At 35.2% G+C, this 15,309-nt stretch overlaps 1 protein-coding gene across 3 annotated transcripts in view; it reads right to left on the bottom strand.

Annotated features, from left to right (window-relative positions):
* PDCL (phosducin like) overlaps positions 1–15,309 on the bottom strand; it is a 38,121-nt gene extending 22,812 nt beyond the window's left edge. Inside the window, exons 1-2 of one of the 3 annotated variants that reach the window (XM_074211638.1) lie at positions 15,189–15,309; positions 388–558 (exon numbers count right to left, since the gene is read on the bottom strand). In XM_074211638.1, coding sequence (XP_074067739.1) covers positions 388–553 — 166 coding nt within the window. In that variant the 5' untranslated portion in view covers positions 554–558; positions 15,189–15,309. Of the gene's footprint in view, positions 1–387; positions 559–14,604; positions 14,901–15,188 lie in introns of those variants that run through there. The other 2 variants (XM_074211640.1, XM_074211639.1) reach the window with 2 other exon arrangements.

Genomic DNA, 15,309 nt, shown 5'->3' with positions numbered 1-15,309 from the left:
ACTGTTAAGTCACTTTGCAGTAACATCTCATACTAAGCTTTGAAAGCCTTTGATCCCTACCCCCCCTTCAAACTGTTGTCTGATTTGATTCCTCTATCTCAATCCTCTTTGTCAGTCAGTGGTAAAAATGGGACCCTAAAACAATTCTTCTCGACTATCCTTCTCCAAGACTCTTTCCACTACACCAAATTTCTTAGAACTCTTAGAAAAGGCAACATGATATAGGAGAAAAAAGTACTGGTAAGGAGAAAAATGAAAATAGACCTAGAAAAGCTAGGTATTATTCTTTTTATAATCTACCATTGTCCAAATTTGGGGATATGATTTTCCCATTCATGATTTTATCAGAAAATCAGAAAAGTGACAAATCCAGTAGTTTTCCTGTACCTGTGTTAACTGTGATGCCATCCCTGGCCAGCTCAGTGTCTGCAGGAACAGAATCACCCAAGGCAGTGTCTTTATTCTTGTCTTCCCTCTCACTGTCTTCATCCTCACTACTGCTGTAGTAGTACTGCAACTTCTCCCCAAGTAGCTTATCATCCAAAGTGGTCATGGTGTCTAAAGAGAGAGAATCTCAGTTTTAGAAGGGATGCTCAGAGATGATCTAGTTCAGACTCTCCTTGAGTAGAAATTCCCTCTAAAATAATAATGATATAAGAATAGAATTAACATAATGCATGAAGGTTTGCAAAGCACTTTACAAATGTTAACATACCAGATCCCCAAAATAACCCTTTTTACAGGTGAGGAAATGGAGACTGAGAGAAAGGTAAAGTGATGTGCCCAAGGTCACCCACCTAGGTAGTGTCTGAAGTCAGATGCCAACTCAGATTTAGGTCCTCTAATTTATTTCCTATGGTACCTCATACCTATAAGAAGCAGACATCCATCTTTGGTCATGGGAAATTAACTAACTTCTGAGGCAGTCCATGCCACATGGATAGTTCTGAGGTTTTTTTAAGAAAGATTCTGAACCTAAATTTTGCCTACAGTTTCTGCCAAATGGCCTCAGTACAGTCCTTAAGTTTAATGCATCTCCCATATGATAGTTCTGTAGATACAGTTACTTTGATTGGAAAAAACACTGGTTCTGAAATCAGAACTATGCTTGAGTCCTAGTTTTGACATTTTCTATCTCTGCAGGACTGGAGAAGATACTGTAAGTATTATTATTATCAGAAATGAGAATAATAATAATACTTACAGTATCTACTCTCATTAAATGAGTGAGAAAAGTATTTTGTTATTCTTAAAATGCTATACAATTGTAAGATGTCATCTGTTATATTTGTTATATTGTATATATTATATTCTACAATAGTAGAAATAGCAATAGATTTGGAGTCAGAGATTTTTTTTCTTAGCTTCACAATTTGCAACCTGAGGCAACACTGGAAAAGTCCTTTTTCTCACTGGGTCTGCTTGAAACTAGAACATCTTTAAAATATTTTCAATGGGCAGAGCCAAGATGGTGGAAAAAAGGCAGGAACTTTTAGGTAAGCTCTCCCTCAAGGCCCTCCAAATACCTTTAAACAGTGTTCCCAAACAAATTCTGGAGCAGCAGAACCCACAACAGAACTAGGTTCGAACAATTTTCTAGCCCAAGGCAACTTAGAAGGTCAGCAGGAAAGGTCTGTCTAACAGGATGAGAATGGAGTACAAACCAGTGCAGGCCACGGACCAGTGCAGACCCAACCCCAGAAAACCTGAAAGGGTGATCAGCTGTGGCAATGGCTGCTTGTGGAACTCTCAGCCCACAGACACTTAAGGAGAACAACTAACTGGTCAACCAATTTCAGGGGTCCCTTTGCTGGCCCAGTTCTCTTAGTGCTTTGCCCATATTTGGATCCAGGTTACAGTGGCAGTCCCAAAATAAGGAGCACTAACTAGCACACCAGAGCTTATAGCCACAGTGGAGTGGGAAATCTCACCACAGTTCTAGATTAGAAAAGAGTGCTTGTGGTGACTCACAAGATCAGAGGATAGGCCAGGAGAGTAGTAAATATATCTCTCCTTAGATCACACAGTCTTGGAAGAACTGAAAATTTATAGGTCTCTAGAAGTTTCTGTGAAAACAACTGCAGAAAACCCCTGAAGCTGGGAACAGTGTGCCCTCCACCATGAAAGCAGAGCCTACTTCAGCAAAGAGTTAAAATTCAAAACATAGGCTGGAACTGTTGTTGGTGGGGTTGTGAACTGATTCAACCTTCATGGAGAGTCCAAAGGCCATGAAACTGTGCACATACTTTGATCCAGGTCCATATCCCAAAGACATCCAAAAAAAGGATAAAGGATCTATTTAAACAAAAATATTTATTGCAGGTCTTACGTGGTGGCTAAGAATTGGAAATCAAAGGGATGTCCATCTGATTGTAATAGAATATTATTGTTCTATAAGAAATGACAAGCAGAATGATTACAGAAAAACCTGAAATACATTACCTGATGCAAAGTATACAGAACTAGAACATAGTATACAATAACAGCAATACTGCTATTATTTTTTTTTGATTAGCTATTCTCAGTAATTGTAACAATCCCAAAGGACAAATAAAACATACTATCTGCCTTGAGAGAAAGAATTGATATCTGAATACAGATTGAAGCATTCTATTTTTCACTTTCTTTCATACTTTCTCTTTTATTCAATTCTTGTATAAAAATGACTAATATGGAAATATCTTATGTGATTGTCTACAAATACCTTTTTGATTGTTTAACATTTCAGGAAAAAGAGGAGGAAGGAAGAGATAGAATTTGGAACTCAAAACTTCAAAAAAGTTAAAAAAAATATTTTAACTTGTAATTGGGGGAAATAAAATATACATTTAAAAAGTAGGCTGGAAAATAAGCAAACAACAGAAAAAAATCTATTGGAAGTTGCTGTGGTGGCAAGAAAGAGCAAAACAGACATTCAAAAGAAGACAACGTCAAAATTCTTACATCCAAATCTCAATGAAAAATACTAATTAGTCTCAGACCCTGGAAGAGCTCAAAAAGGATTCTGGAAATAAAGTAAGAGTAGAGGAAAATTAAGAAGAGAAATAAAGGTAATGCAAGAAAAAAATCATGAAAAAAGTCAACAGCTTGGTAAAGGAGGTACCAAATATACTGCAGAAAAGAACATTTTAAAAAATATAACAGGCCAAATAGCAAAAGATATACAAAAATCCAATGAGGAAAAGAACGTCTTGAAAAGCAGAACTCACAAAAATGGGGGAAAAATTCACAAAAAATTCAGTGAAGAGAAGAACTACTTAAAAAGCAGTTGGTCAAATGGGAAAGGGAGGTATAAAAGATAGCTGAAGAAAATAATTCCCTTAAAAATTAAAATTGGAAGTAAGATTAGGGGAAAAAATTGTAAAACTCAAAATAAATAAAATCTTTAAGAAATAAAAACAAATTAAAATTGAAGAAGTAGAATAAATAAACCAAAATAATGAAAATAGACAACGCTCAGTGGAAAAACAACCAACCTGGAAAATTGACTTAAGAAAAAAATAATTTAAATTTCTGAAACTCCTAAAAAACCATGATCAAAGAAAGAACTTAGATATAATTTTTCAAGAAATTATTAAGGAAAACTTCCAGATATCCTAGAACCTGAGGGTAAAACAGAAATTGAAAGAGTCTATCATTTACCTCCTGAAAGCAATCACAAAATGAAAACTGCCCAGTAAATTATAGCCAAATTTCAGAGATCCCAGATCAAGGGGAAAAAATGTTACAAGTTGCTAGAAAGAAATAATTTAAGTAATGGTAATAATAGGATAACAAAAGATTTAGCAACTTCTACATTGAAAGGATCAGATGACTTGGGATATATGATATTCCAGAGGATAAAGGAACTAGAATTACTTACTCAACTATCACTTACCAGGAAAATTGTGTATAATCTTCAGAGAAATGGACATTCAAGAATTGAAGAGTTTCAAGCATTTCTTATAAAAAAAAACCAGAGCTGAATAGAAAATTGAATTTCAAATACAAGATACAAGAGAAGCATAACAAAGTAAACATGAAACAAAAAAATAAGAGACTTAAGGTTAAATTGCTTACATTCCTACACGGGATGATGATATTTGTAACTTCTAAGAATTTTCTCATTAGGACAGTTAGAAGGATTATATATAGACAGAGAACACAGATGTGAGTTGACTATGATACTATCTCAAAAATAAAATTAAGGGGTAAGAAAAGAAGAATGTACTAGGGAAAGGAAAGGGAAAGGTTGAATGGGAGTAAATTATCTTACAGAAAAGAGGCACAAAAAAAAATTGTACTATAGAGAGAAAGATGGGGGAAGTGGCATGAAATGCTTGAACTTTCCTCTCAGCAGAATTGACTCAATGAGGGAACAACAGACATACACAATTAGGTATAAAAATCTATCTTACAATCCCAATGGGAAAGTAGAAAGAGAAAGGGATAAGGAAAAGGGTGCTGCTCATAGAAAAGAGGACAGACTGGGGAAGAAAGTAGTCAGAAGCAAACCACTTTTGAGGAAGGAAAGGGTAAAAGGAGAGAGAACAGAATAAAGAGGAGGGGGAAATAGGATGGAGGAAAATACAGTTAGAAATCATACCTGAAAAAAAAAATTTGAAGCAAGTTTCTCTGATAAAGATGTCTCAAATATATAGAAAAATAACTCAGATGTATGGGAATAAAAAACCATTGCGCAAGTGATAAATGATAAAAAAATATGAAGTCAATTTTCAGATGAAATAATCAAAGCTATCTATAGTCACACAAGAAAATGCTCTAAATCACTACTGATTAACAAGTTAAAACAATTTGAGGTACTGCTCACATCTATTAAATTGACTAATAGGATAGAAAAGGAAAACAACAAATTTTGGAGGGTATGTGGGAAAATTGAGGCATTAATGCATTATTGGTATAGTTGTGAACTGATTCAACCATTATGTATAGCAATTGGGAATAATGTCCAATGTCCAAAGACCTCTAAAACTATGGATGTCCTTTGACCTAGCAATATCACTACTAGATCTGTATTCCGAGAGAAATAAAAAACAAAAAGGAAAAGGACTTATCTGTACAAAAATATTTATGGCACCTCTTTTCTAATGACAAAGAATTAGAAATTGAAGGGATGTCTTTCAACCAGGGAAACTATATATGACTGTAATGGAATAATTCTGTGTTATAGAAAATGATGAGTTTTAGATGCACTCAGAAAACCTGGACTTACATGAACTGATGTAAAGTGAAATAAGTAGAACCAGAAGAAAATTGTACACAATAATAGTAATATTGTGAGATGATAAACTGTGAATAACTTAACTATTCTCAGCAATACAATGATCCAAGACAATTCTGAAGGACTTATGATGAAAACTGCTATCTATCCAAGAGAAAGAATTCAGTGAGTTTGAATGCAGATAGAAGCATACTTTTTAAAATCTATTTTTCCTGTTTTTTTTGGGGGGGGGGGTTGTCTGTGTTTTCCTTTACAACATGATTAATATGGAAATGTTTTGCATGACCACACATGTATAATCTATATCAAGCTGTTTGCCTTTCTCAGTGGGTGAGAAGGGAAAGAGAATTTGGAATTCAATTTTAAAAACAAGATGTTGAAAATTGTTTTTACATGTAATTGGGAAAAATAAAATACTAACTACAAAAATAAATTTTAAAAAATATATTTTCTGCTCTAAATCTATGATTGTATTTTTACTTCGGCCAGATTGACTCTTTGATTCAATAAATTAATAATTATCTATATACAGGCACTATGCTAAACAGAAGGGATAAAAATATAAAGAGAAGATAGTTCCTGCCCTTAAGTAGCTTATAATCTACTAGGAAGAGGGAAGGGCCATAATAAATTCACCAAAAAGTTAAGACTATATAAAAAATAAGCAACAGAGTGACGGGGAGGGAGATGTTGAGAACTAAAAACTGGTAGAATCAGGAATACCTTTTAAAGGAAGTAATACTTAAGATGGACCTTGGAAAGGAGCTGGGTATTCCAAAAGGACAGAGGTAAAGAGAGGCATATTTGCATAGGCATCATCATATACAAAGGCACAGTGAAAGGAGATGAAATTCCTTGGATAGGAAGAGCAGCACAGAGTAATAGGAATAATGTGTAATTGGCCTGGAAAAATGGACTGAAATCATATTGTAAACAGCTTTAAAAAACAAAAAAGAATTTGTATTTTATCCTAAAAGTAAAAGGGAGCCACTAAAGTTACATGAGCAAAGGAGCAACATGATGGCCTATCTTCTAGGATCTAAAAGACATCTTTATAATGTGCAACTGTGAACACATGCAATCATCTAACACAATTACACATACAACCACTTGTCAATATTAAATTATTAAGCAATTTTATTCTCCATGACATAATGGAAAATAGCACTTGCCCTGGAATTAACATACCCAGGTGAGTTTCAGCTCTGACAATTACTAGCTGTAGGACTTGGAACAAGTTTGGGTCTTAGATTCTTCATCTTTCAAAAAAAGAGGAGAGTCTAAAACAGGCTCAAAATTAAAGAAGTTAGAAGTTTTAATGATATGAGGAATACAGAAAGAAAGATTCAATAATTATAAGGGTCATGAACCAGAGAATGAGGGTCTAGGATAGACAAAGAGAATGGATAACAAAGAGTGAAAGCAACCCTCTCTAGAAAGGGGTACAAAAAGTGAAAATTTAAAAACTAAGAAACAAGACTACTAGAATGGAAGGAGAAAAGGGAATAAAAATGAAGGAAAAATTAAATAACCTAATAAAAGCATGAGAGAAAATGAAACTAATATGAATAACTCTAAAGGGAAAGATATAACAGATGATTGAGACTGGAAGTGAGGGGAACAGAGCCAGTGAGAATAGGGTCATTTAAAAAAAAAGACTAAATTAAGGGAATATATACATAAATATATATATATATATATATATATATATACATACATATATCATATATGAAACACATAACAGGAGAAAACATATTAGAAAAATTCAACAGGAGAGAAAAATGGAGGAAAGTATAAAACTGACTCTCATAACTTTTAAATATGAATCAATTAAGTCAATAAAACAAAAAACCCAAAAACAACAGAATGGATGAGGAAACAAAGCTCTACTATCTGTGCTTACAAGAAACTGTTGCTTACAAGAAAAACTTTTATACAGAGAACTGAGTCAAAATTATAAGAATATAATCTTTCTCAATTGACAAATGGTCAAAGGATACAAACAAGCAGTTTTCAGAGAGAGAAATCAAAATTATCCAGTCATGAAAAAATGGTATAAAGAAGCTATAGAAATGCAAATTAAAACAATTCAGAGGTAATACTTCACATCTATCAGGTGGGCTAATATAACAATAAAGGGAAATGATCAATGTTGGAGGGGATGTGAAAAAACTGGAACACTGATGCACTTTTGGTAGCGGTGTAAACCAATCTAACCTTTCTGGAGAGCAATTTGAAATATGCCCAAAGGACAATAAAACTGTATATACCCTTTTATATCCAAAGAGATCAATGAAAAGGGAAAAGGATCCAAATGTACAAAAACTGTGCTGGAAAAGAATTGGAAACTGAGGGCATGCCCATCAAGTGGATGAACAAATATATTCAAGCATATGAATGTAATGGAAATTATTGCTCTATACGAAACAAAGAACAGACAATTTCAGAAAAACCTAAAAGACTTAACAAAGAATTGATGCTGAGTGAATTGAGTAGAACCATGAGAATATTGTACACCTTAACAGCAACATTCTGTGATGATCAACTTTGATAGACTTAGTTCTCAGCAATACTGTGATGGGAAATGCCATCTATATCCAGAGAAAGAACTACTTTGAATGCAGATCAAAGCACTATTTTCACCTTTAAATTTGTTTTATGCTTTTTCCTTCTTGTGGTTTCCCCCTTTTTCATTCTGATTACTCTTTTCCATTATAACTAATATGGAAATATATGTAACATCACTGAACATGTATTAAACCATATCAGATTACTTACTATCTTAGAGTAGAAGGAGGGAAGGGTGGGAGAAAGAAAACTTTACAAAAAATGAATGCTCAAAATTATGTTTACATATAATTGGAAAAACAAAAACAAAGATATACACAAAATTAAACTGAGGCAGACAGAAAAAAATCTGCTGTGAATTAAGTGAATCCAAAGACATAGGAATTGCAGTCATACTATATTATAAAGCAAAAACAAAATTCAAAAAAATTCAAATAATAAAAAGGAATAAACAAGAAAGCTGTATTATCCTAAAAGGATAATACAGATAACAAGACCAGTAATAATTTTAGATGCTTCCAATCCAAATTAAAGAAACATTAAAAAGACATAGACAATAAAAGCAAGAGCAACAGGAAATTTCAACATTCCTCTCTGTTTTAGATAAGTCTTATAAAAGGGAAAAACGTGGAACTGAAAGAATTAAGACTTAAAATATCTTCAAAACTCGATTACAAAATTGGATACATATTTCTAAGCACCTCATGGAACTTTTACAAAACTAAATATGTACTAAGGCACAGAGATATTGCAACCAAGGGCAAAAAAGCAGAAATAGTATAAAATAATATAAAAACAGTTAATGACTCAAGAACCACAAATAAAAAAACACCGAATCAAATGAAGACTTAACAATGAAATGAGTGTATCAAAAAACAAAAAAAAAATAATTATATGAAAGAAAATGACATGATGAACTGACTTTAAAATTTCTGGGCTGCAGATAAAGGGGGAAAAATTACATTCCCTACAAACATGCATTAACAAAATAAAAAAAAAATTAATGAATTGAATATTTTTTTAAAAATAGACAAATAAACTTCAAAAAAATCACAAAATAAGATATGAATATTAGAGAAAAAAGTATATAAATTAGAAAACAGAAAAACCCATTACAATAATGAATAAACTGAAAACTAGTTCTTTGAAAAGACCAATAAAATTGCTAAGCTTTTGGCTACTCTTAAGAGGGCAGAAGATTAAATCCATAAACTATAAAATGAACAAGGTGAAATCACAATAAAACTCAAAGAAATAGAGAGTAATCAGAACATATAATACAGTTATAAGCTAACAAAACTGAGAATGCAAAAAAAGGAGAATATCTTCAAAAATATAAAATATCCAAACTATCAGAAGAGCTTGATAGAGATCTTAAATAACCCAATCTCAGAAAAGGAATAATTTCAAGCTATAAAGGAACTATCAAAGAACAAAAACTCTTGGCCCTATGCATTCAAAGGAAAATTCTATCAAACTTTTATTAAATATAATTAATCACATTAAATATTAAAGCATCCAAAACCACACAATCATTTTAATAGATCCAGAAAAAGTCTTTACAAAGCACCACTTTTTCAGGTTAAAAGCTCTATTTATTATAGGCATATAAAGTATAGGTAGAAAGGGATCTTTCTTGGCACCACAAAAATGATCTATCTAAAACCAAAGGCAAGCACCATAAGCAATAGGGACACACTAGAAACTTTTTCAATAAATGTAGGAATAAATAACACATACTATCCCAACAATTATTTTATATTGTTCTAGAAATGCTAGCAACAATAAGAAAAATGTAAATAAAATAAAACACTCCAGATGATAATGATGATATAGTTGGGAAACTTTGGGGAATCAGCAAAAGATATTATAATTGAGATAACTTCAGCAAATTTTTAGCCTACCAAAAAAACCCTCAAAAATCAACAGCATTTATATAATAACAAAACCCAAGAAACAAAAATAGGGAAATATCATACTAAATAACTACAAAACACATTAGATATGTAGAGGTCAACCTACGAAAGCACAGGAAAAGACTTGTAGGGACTCAATTTCTTTTTTTTTTTAAGGTTTTTTTTTTGCAAGGCAATGGGGTTACGTGGCTTGACCAAGGCCTCACAGCTAGGTAATTATTAAGCATCTGAGGCCACATTTGAACTCAGGTACTCCTGACTCCAGGGCCTGTGCTCTATCCACTGTGCCACCTAGCCACCCCCGTAGAGATTCGATTTCAAAATGTTCCTTAAAGTAATAAAATAGCTGAAAGAATATTTAGTGTCCTGGGCTAGACATTGTCAATATATTAAAAATTATAATACTACCAAAGTTAACTTACACTTTTAATGTTATAGCAATCAAATTACCAAGGGGATACTTTATGGAACTTAATACTAAAATCTTGAATATCAAGGAAAAATGATCACAAGGGACGAACAGAAATAGCATCTCCAGACTTGAGATTCCATTATAAAGTAGCTGTCACAAAAACCATCTGGTATTAGATCAATGGAAAAGATTAATAAAGGAGAATCTGAAACAATGGAACTAACTCAATAATGCAATGTTAGATAAAGCTGAAAACATAAATTAGAAAAAAAATCCTTATTATGCTAAAAAGTTCTGAGAAAATTAGAAAATAGTCTGGCAGAAATTAGATGAACACCTTAGATTATATTCTACAATACTTTCTAAATGAATATGATATTAATATTAAAGACTATATAATAAAAGAATCAGATTAGAAGTAAATCATATACCTCTCAAAGCTATGGATAGGGGATACATTCCTAACCAAAGAAGAGAGGGGGAAAATACAGAGATAAAAAAAATTAACTTTGATTACCTGAAACTAAAATGTTTCTACATAGATAAAATTTATACCCCTAAGATAAGAAGAGGAGTGGTCAAAAAGGGAAAAAAAATTTGTATCAAAATTCTCTGGTAAGAGTTTGGTATACAAAGAGATATAGATATTGATATACTGTAAAATATTCATAACCACATGAAAGATTGCTTCAAATACAAATATAAACACCCTGTAAATTGGCAAAAATGATAAAAAATGACAAAAGTCAAGGTCAGAAAGGTTGTGGAATGATAGGTATACTAATATATTGTTGGTGGAACTGTGAAACTATAAAACTATTTTGGAAAACAAATGGGAATTATGTAAATAAAGTAACTAAAATGTCCATGAACTTTGAACTAGAGACTATCACTTGGGCTGATAGAAAGTCATTATTTAAAAAAAGTCCCCATATACTCCAAAATATTCATAACTACTTTTTTGTGATATGAAGTAGTTAGATACAAAGTAGATAGATGCCCATCAATTAGAGAATGGCTAACGAAATCAGTATATGAATGTAACCAAATATTACATGCTATAAGAAACTGAATACTATGTGCTATAAGAAATTATGTTATACAATGAATGGAGAAGAGCATGGAAAAAGCTACATGAACTGATGCAAAGTGAAGTAACAGACAAGAAAACAAACTACAAACTAACTATAACAATATAAATGAAAAGAACACATAAAAATCAAAACTAAATATAGCATGATTATAAGATTCAGAGATATAAGAAGATACCCTTAAAAAAACCACTGGATGGGGATGGAAGGTCCTCAGGCCACATGTTTTCTGACTTTTTCAATTTATCAATTTTGATTTTTTTTTCCTGTTTAAAAGTTTCTATCTGTTGAATGGGATGACTCTTTGGGAGGTGGTGGAGGAATAATGAAAATATTTATGATGATATAAGGAACAAATCTGACTTCAAATCCAAGGCTCTTCCTCCTGTATTACAGAAGGCTTCATCAAGAGAATAAAGAACAATGACTTATTTATCTAGCATCAAAGGGGAATAAGGTTTTCAACATGTATGAGGAGTTTGATAGATTATTGGAATCCCATAGTTTTTTATTTTAATAATTTTGAATATAAATACTAATTTAACATTAAGCTATCTGAAAAGCACTGAAATTTCAAACCCTTAAATGCCAACTTTAGTTCACTAGAATATGATGTCTAATGTCCACTAGCAAATTTAATATAAACTTTAGAGCATGTTAAAGTTGGAAGAGATCTTACAGACCATGAGACTCTTATATCACAATTCAACTGGTAAAACTTCCTTTTGGGATTGATGATGAAAAAAAGTAAGGTAAGAGAAGTGATCTGCCAAAGTTACCCAGTAAGTGGCAGAACCAGAACTCTTCTAGGCTCCAAACTCTGCACCTTAGTTCGTGAATTTGAATAGGGTATATTGAACATAAATTAACCTATTCTTGATGATTCTGGATCATTTTGCATATCAGTTTGGATTTACAGCTGTGCATATTATAATGCATTCCAATTATATAAGATTATTTGCCTCTGAACTTAACAAATGCCAGTCTGTAGTACTTTTTATATAAAGGTTTCTCTCATTTTTTCTCTCATTTCTGTACCCACTGAAGGGAACTGAATTACCAACTAGTAGACTCAATTCCCTTGTGTGATCTGTCTCTTCAAATCTGAGATGGGTAGAGAAACTAAGTAAGATTGCCAGTTAGGGACTGGATGAGTGATATCATGGGTTCTCTATATTAAAAAAGTAGTGTCTAACTCAAAATTGAAAGAGACCATAAAAATGTATATAAAAATCCTCCAAGCAGCGCATTAACTTAAAAGTACCATAGATAAATATTATCCATGTTCTATTGTATATTTATTATTTCCCAATTGCATTTTAATCTGTATTGAATCCACCTCTAACCTAGAACACAGAGAGATTAAATGACTTGTCCAGAGTCCTTAAAGTCAGGACATGTCAGGGGCAAGACTTGAAGCCAGGCGATGCTAAACTAACTCTTGAGGCCAAGTCTTCATTCACTTTTGCCATGTTGCCTGTCCTCCATAAATGTTAAGATACAATTCTAAAATAGCATGCTCTAAATGACAGCCTGAGAGCGAGGGTTATTTGTTTTAGTGCTGAGTTCCTATGAGATCTTAAAAACTGGCTCTCGGGGCAGCTAGGTAGCATAGTAGATAAAGCACCGGCCCTGGAGTCAGTACCTGGGTTCAAATCCAGTCTCAGACACTTACTAATTACCTAGCTTTGTGGCCTTGGGCAAGCCACTTAACCCCGTTTGCCTTGCAAGGAAAAAAAAACCCTAAAAAAAATGGCTCTCCTAGGATGAAAATAGGTGACATTTATGTGGGAGCTCAGATCTGTCACCATTGAACTCAGAACCACTCTTTCCAGCTATCACCAAATGGCCCAAATATGTGGGAATCACTCCTGGCACCTGGTACAAACCCCTCACAGATATTATGATGAAAAATAGAAGAGTGAAGTGGTTGTTCCTATTTAGGACTTACAAGAATCAGTAACTTCTATCATTATCATTAATCCTCCAGTACCCTGCTCCAGAACTTTTATGATTAGCAAACTAATATCCTACTTGCTTAATTTCTGTAATCTAGAATATCCTTTTACTCAGAAACCAACCCTCTTCCTCTTCAATTTCTCCCCATATTTATCCCAATCCAGTTCAGCCCTACTCCTTTGTGGACTCTATACTTTGCCTGCCAATTCTACTTTATCTTTTGGAAGACTTACTATGAAGAAACTCTTTATTCTCCATCTTTTTTCTCTCTCACACTAGAACTCGAAAAGTTCTAGCATTCAGGAAAACTCAGCTTTCTATGGAAACATCTCATTTCCTTTCCACTCCATCTCTCCAATGCTAATTGTTTTTTGATGCCTCTCAACACAACAAACCAGAAGCAATCAGCGTACTTCTTGCTTCCCTCTGCTATTTCCAGACCTTTCCCTTCTATCACAATTCAGCAAATGAAGACTCATTACTTCTCAGTTGAGATTGCTGCTGCTTTCAGCTACCAGACTTCACATCACTCTCTCTTTTCTCAAGAAATTCAATATCTAAATCACTGTCTTGTTATTCACCAATTCACTCCTTTATCCTAGAGGATATAATATACATGATAGTTCAAGTCTGAACATTGTCCTCCAAGTTATCAAATTCTTCCACTCTCATGATTTATGATAACCTATGTTCTCAGCCAGTCACAGGATGGTCACACCTTAGACTTTACTATGAACTAAAACTTCATAATCTTGAGTTTACAAATTCAAGCTCTTCTTTGACCTGCTCTTTTTTTAAGGGTTTTGCAAGACAAGTGGGGTTAAGTGGCTTGCCCAAGGCCACACAGCTAGGTAACTATTAAGTGTCTGAGGTCTGATTTGAACTCAGGTTCTCCTGACTCCAGGGCCAGTGCTCAATCCACTGCGCCACCTAGTCGCCCCATTTGACCACCTCTTAAAAATATCCTTGTATTTCTCCCTCTGCCTCATTCCTAAACTTATTCTTTCCTAAGATTTCCAGTTCCTCCATCCCTATTTGTTTATGCAGCTCGTTACTTTACCTATCAGTTCATAAGACCAAAGATATAGATAGAAGGGACCTAAGCCACAATCATTCAAACTTCATTCCTTTGATCCCTCTCATCTCCCCCCCCCCCCATCCTGCCATTCTCTAAACTTGGGTCAATTTGTCCTTCTCTGATCCTACTTCAAAGTTTCTGAATCGTGCTAGAAATCACATGATCATGCTGACTGGGTTCTAATAAACCACGTTATGTAATCTCTATCGAGTCCTCATTGCCCAGTGACAATCCTTTATTCTTCCACTGTAAAGTTTTTGACTTTCTCTTCTCTTTTTCAGACCCCACTCGACCTCTCGTAAATGACCTATATCTTATTTTGCTGAGAATATTTAGGTCATTCTTGTTGAGCCCCTCACTTCATACTTCAACTCCGGCCATTGGCTTTCAGTCCGTCCATCATCCACCACCTCTCCCTTCTCCTGCATTACAGCCAGGCATCGTGGGAAGCAGGTGACATCCTTCAAGGCATCCCCTCCAACCCGAACTAGTACAAGTTTCTCGGTCTCTCCTCCACCAGGCTACCAGAGCGCACATCTGACTGGCGGCGCGGAGGCCGTCATCTGGAGGGACAAACAAGTCTCCCCGGGGGCCGGCGGGAAGCCCTTTCTGCCTTTCCGGGCAGCCGCGCTGCGCTTCCCTTTCTCCTTGGGTCTGGTGCGGGCGGTCCCGAGCGGCCTCTGCCAGGCGCCTGGGCGCCGCGAGCAGCTCCGCGGTCGGGGGTGGCCCCGTCCGGAAGCTCGGTGGGGCTGCAGCTCGCGGTGGGGCAGGGACTTCCTGACTGGGCCCCATTTGATTGGAGGTGCCCGGAGAGGCCCCGAGGCTCCCTCCCTCCTTCCGGGCCGGCGGCCCGGGCTCCGGCCCGACTGCACCGCCTCTCCCCGCGCCCCGCCCCGGCCCCCGAGCCCTCCCATCCCTTTCCCAAAGCTCCGGCGCAGCTAACCGTGCTTCGCTCACTCCCGGTCCCGTCCGGGGGGCAACTCGCCTCCGGGGCTCGGAGGAGCGGCAGAGCGCTGCGGGAGGAGGGCGCGAGGCGACTCCTCCGGAGCCACAGACAGGCACCG

Source organism: Macrotis lagotis, chromosome 1 (genome assembly GCF_037893015.1).
Source record: "Macrotis lagotis isolate mMagLag1 chromosome 1, bilby.v1.9.chrom.fasta, whole genome shotgun sequence".
Lineage (NCBI taxonomy): Eukaryota > Metazoa > Chordata > Mammalia > Peramelemorphia > Peramelidae > Macrotis > Macrotis lagotis.
The sequence above is the reverse complement of the archived record's forward strand: the minus strand, read 5'-3'. Positions and strand labels throughout refer to the sequence as shown.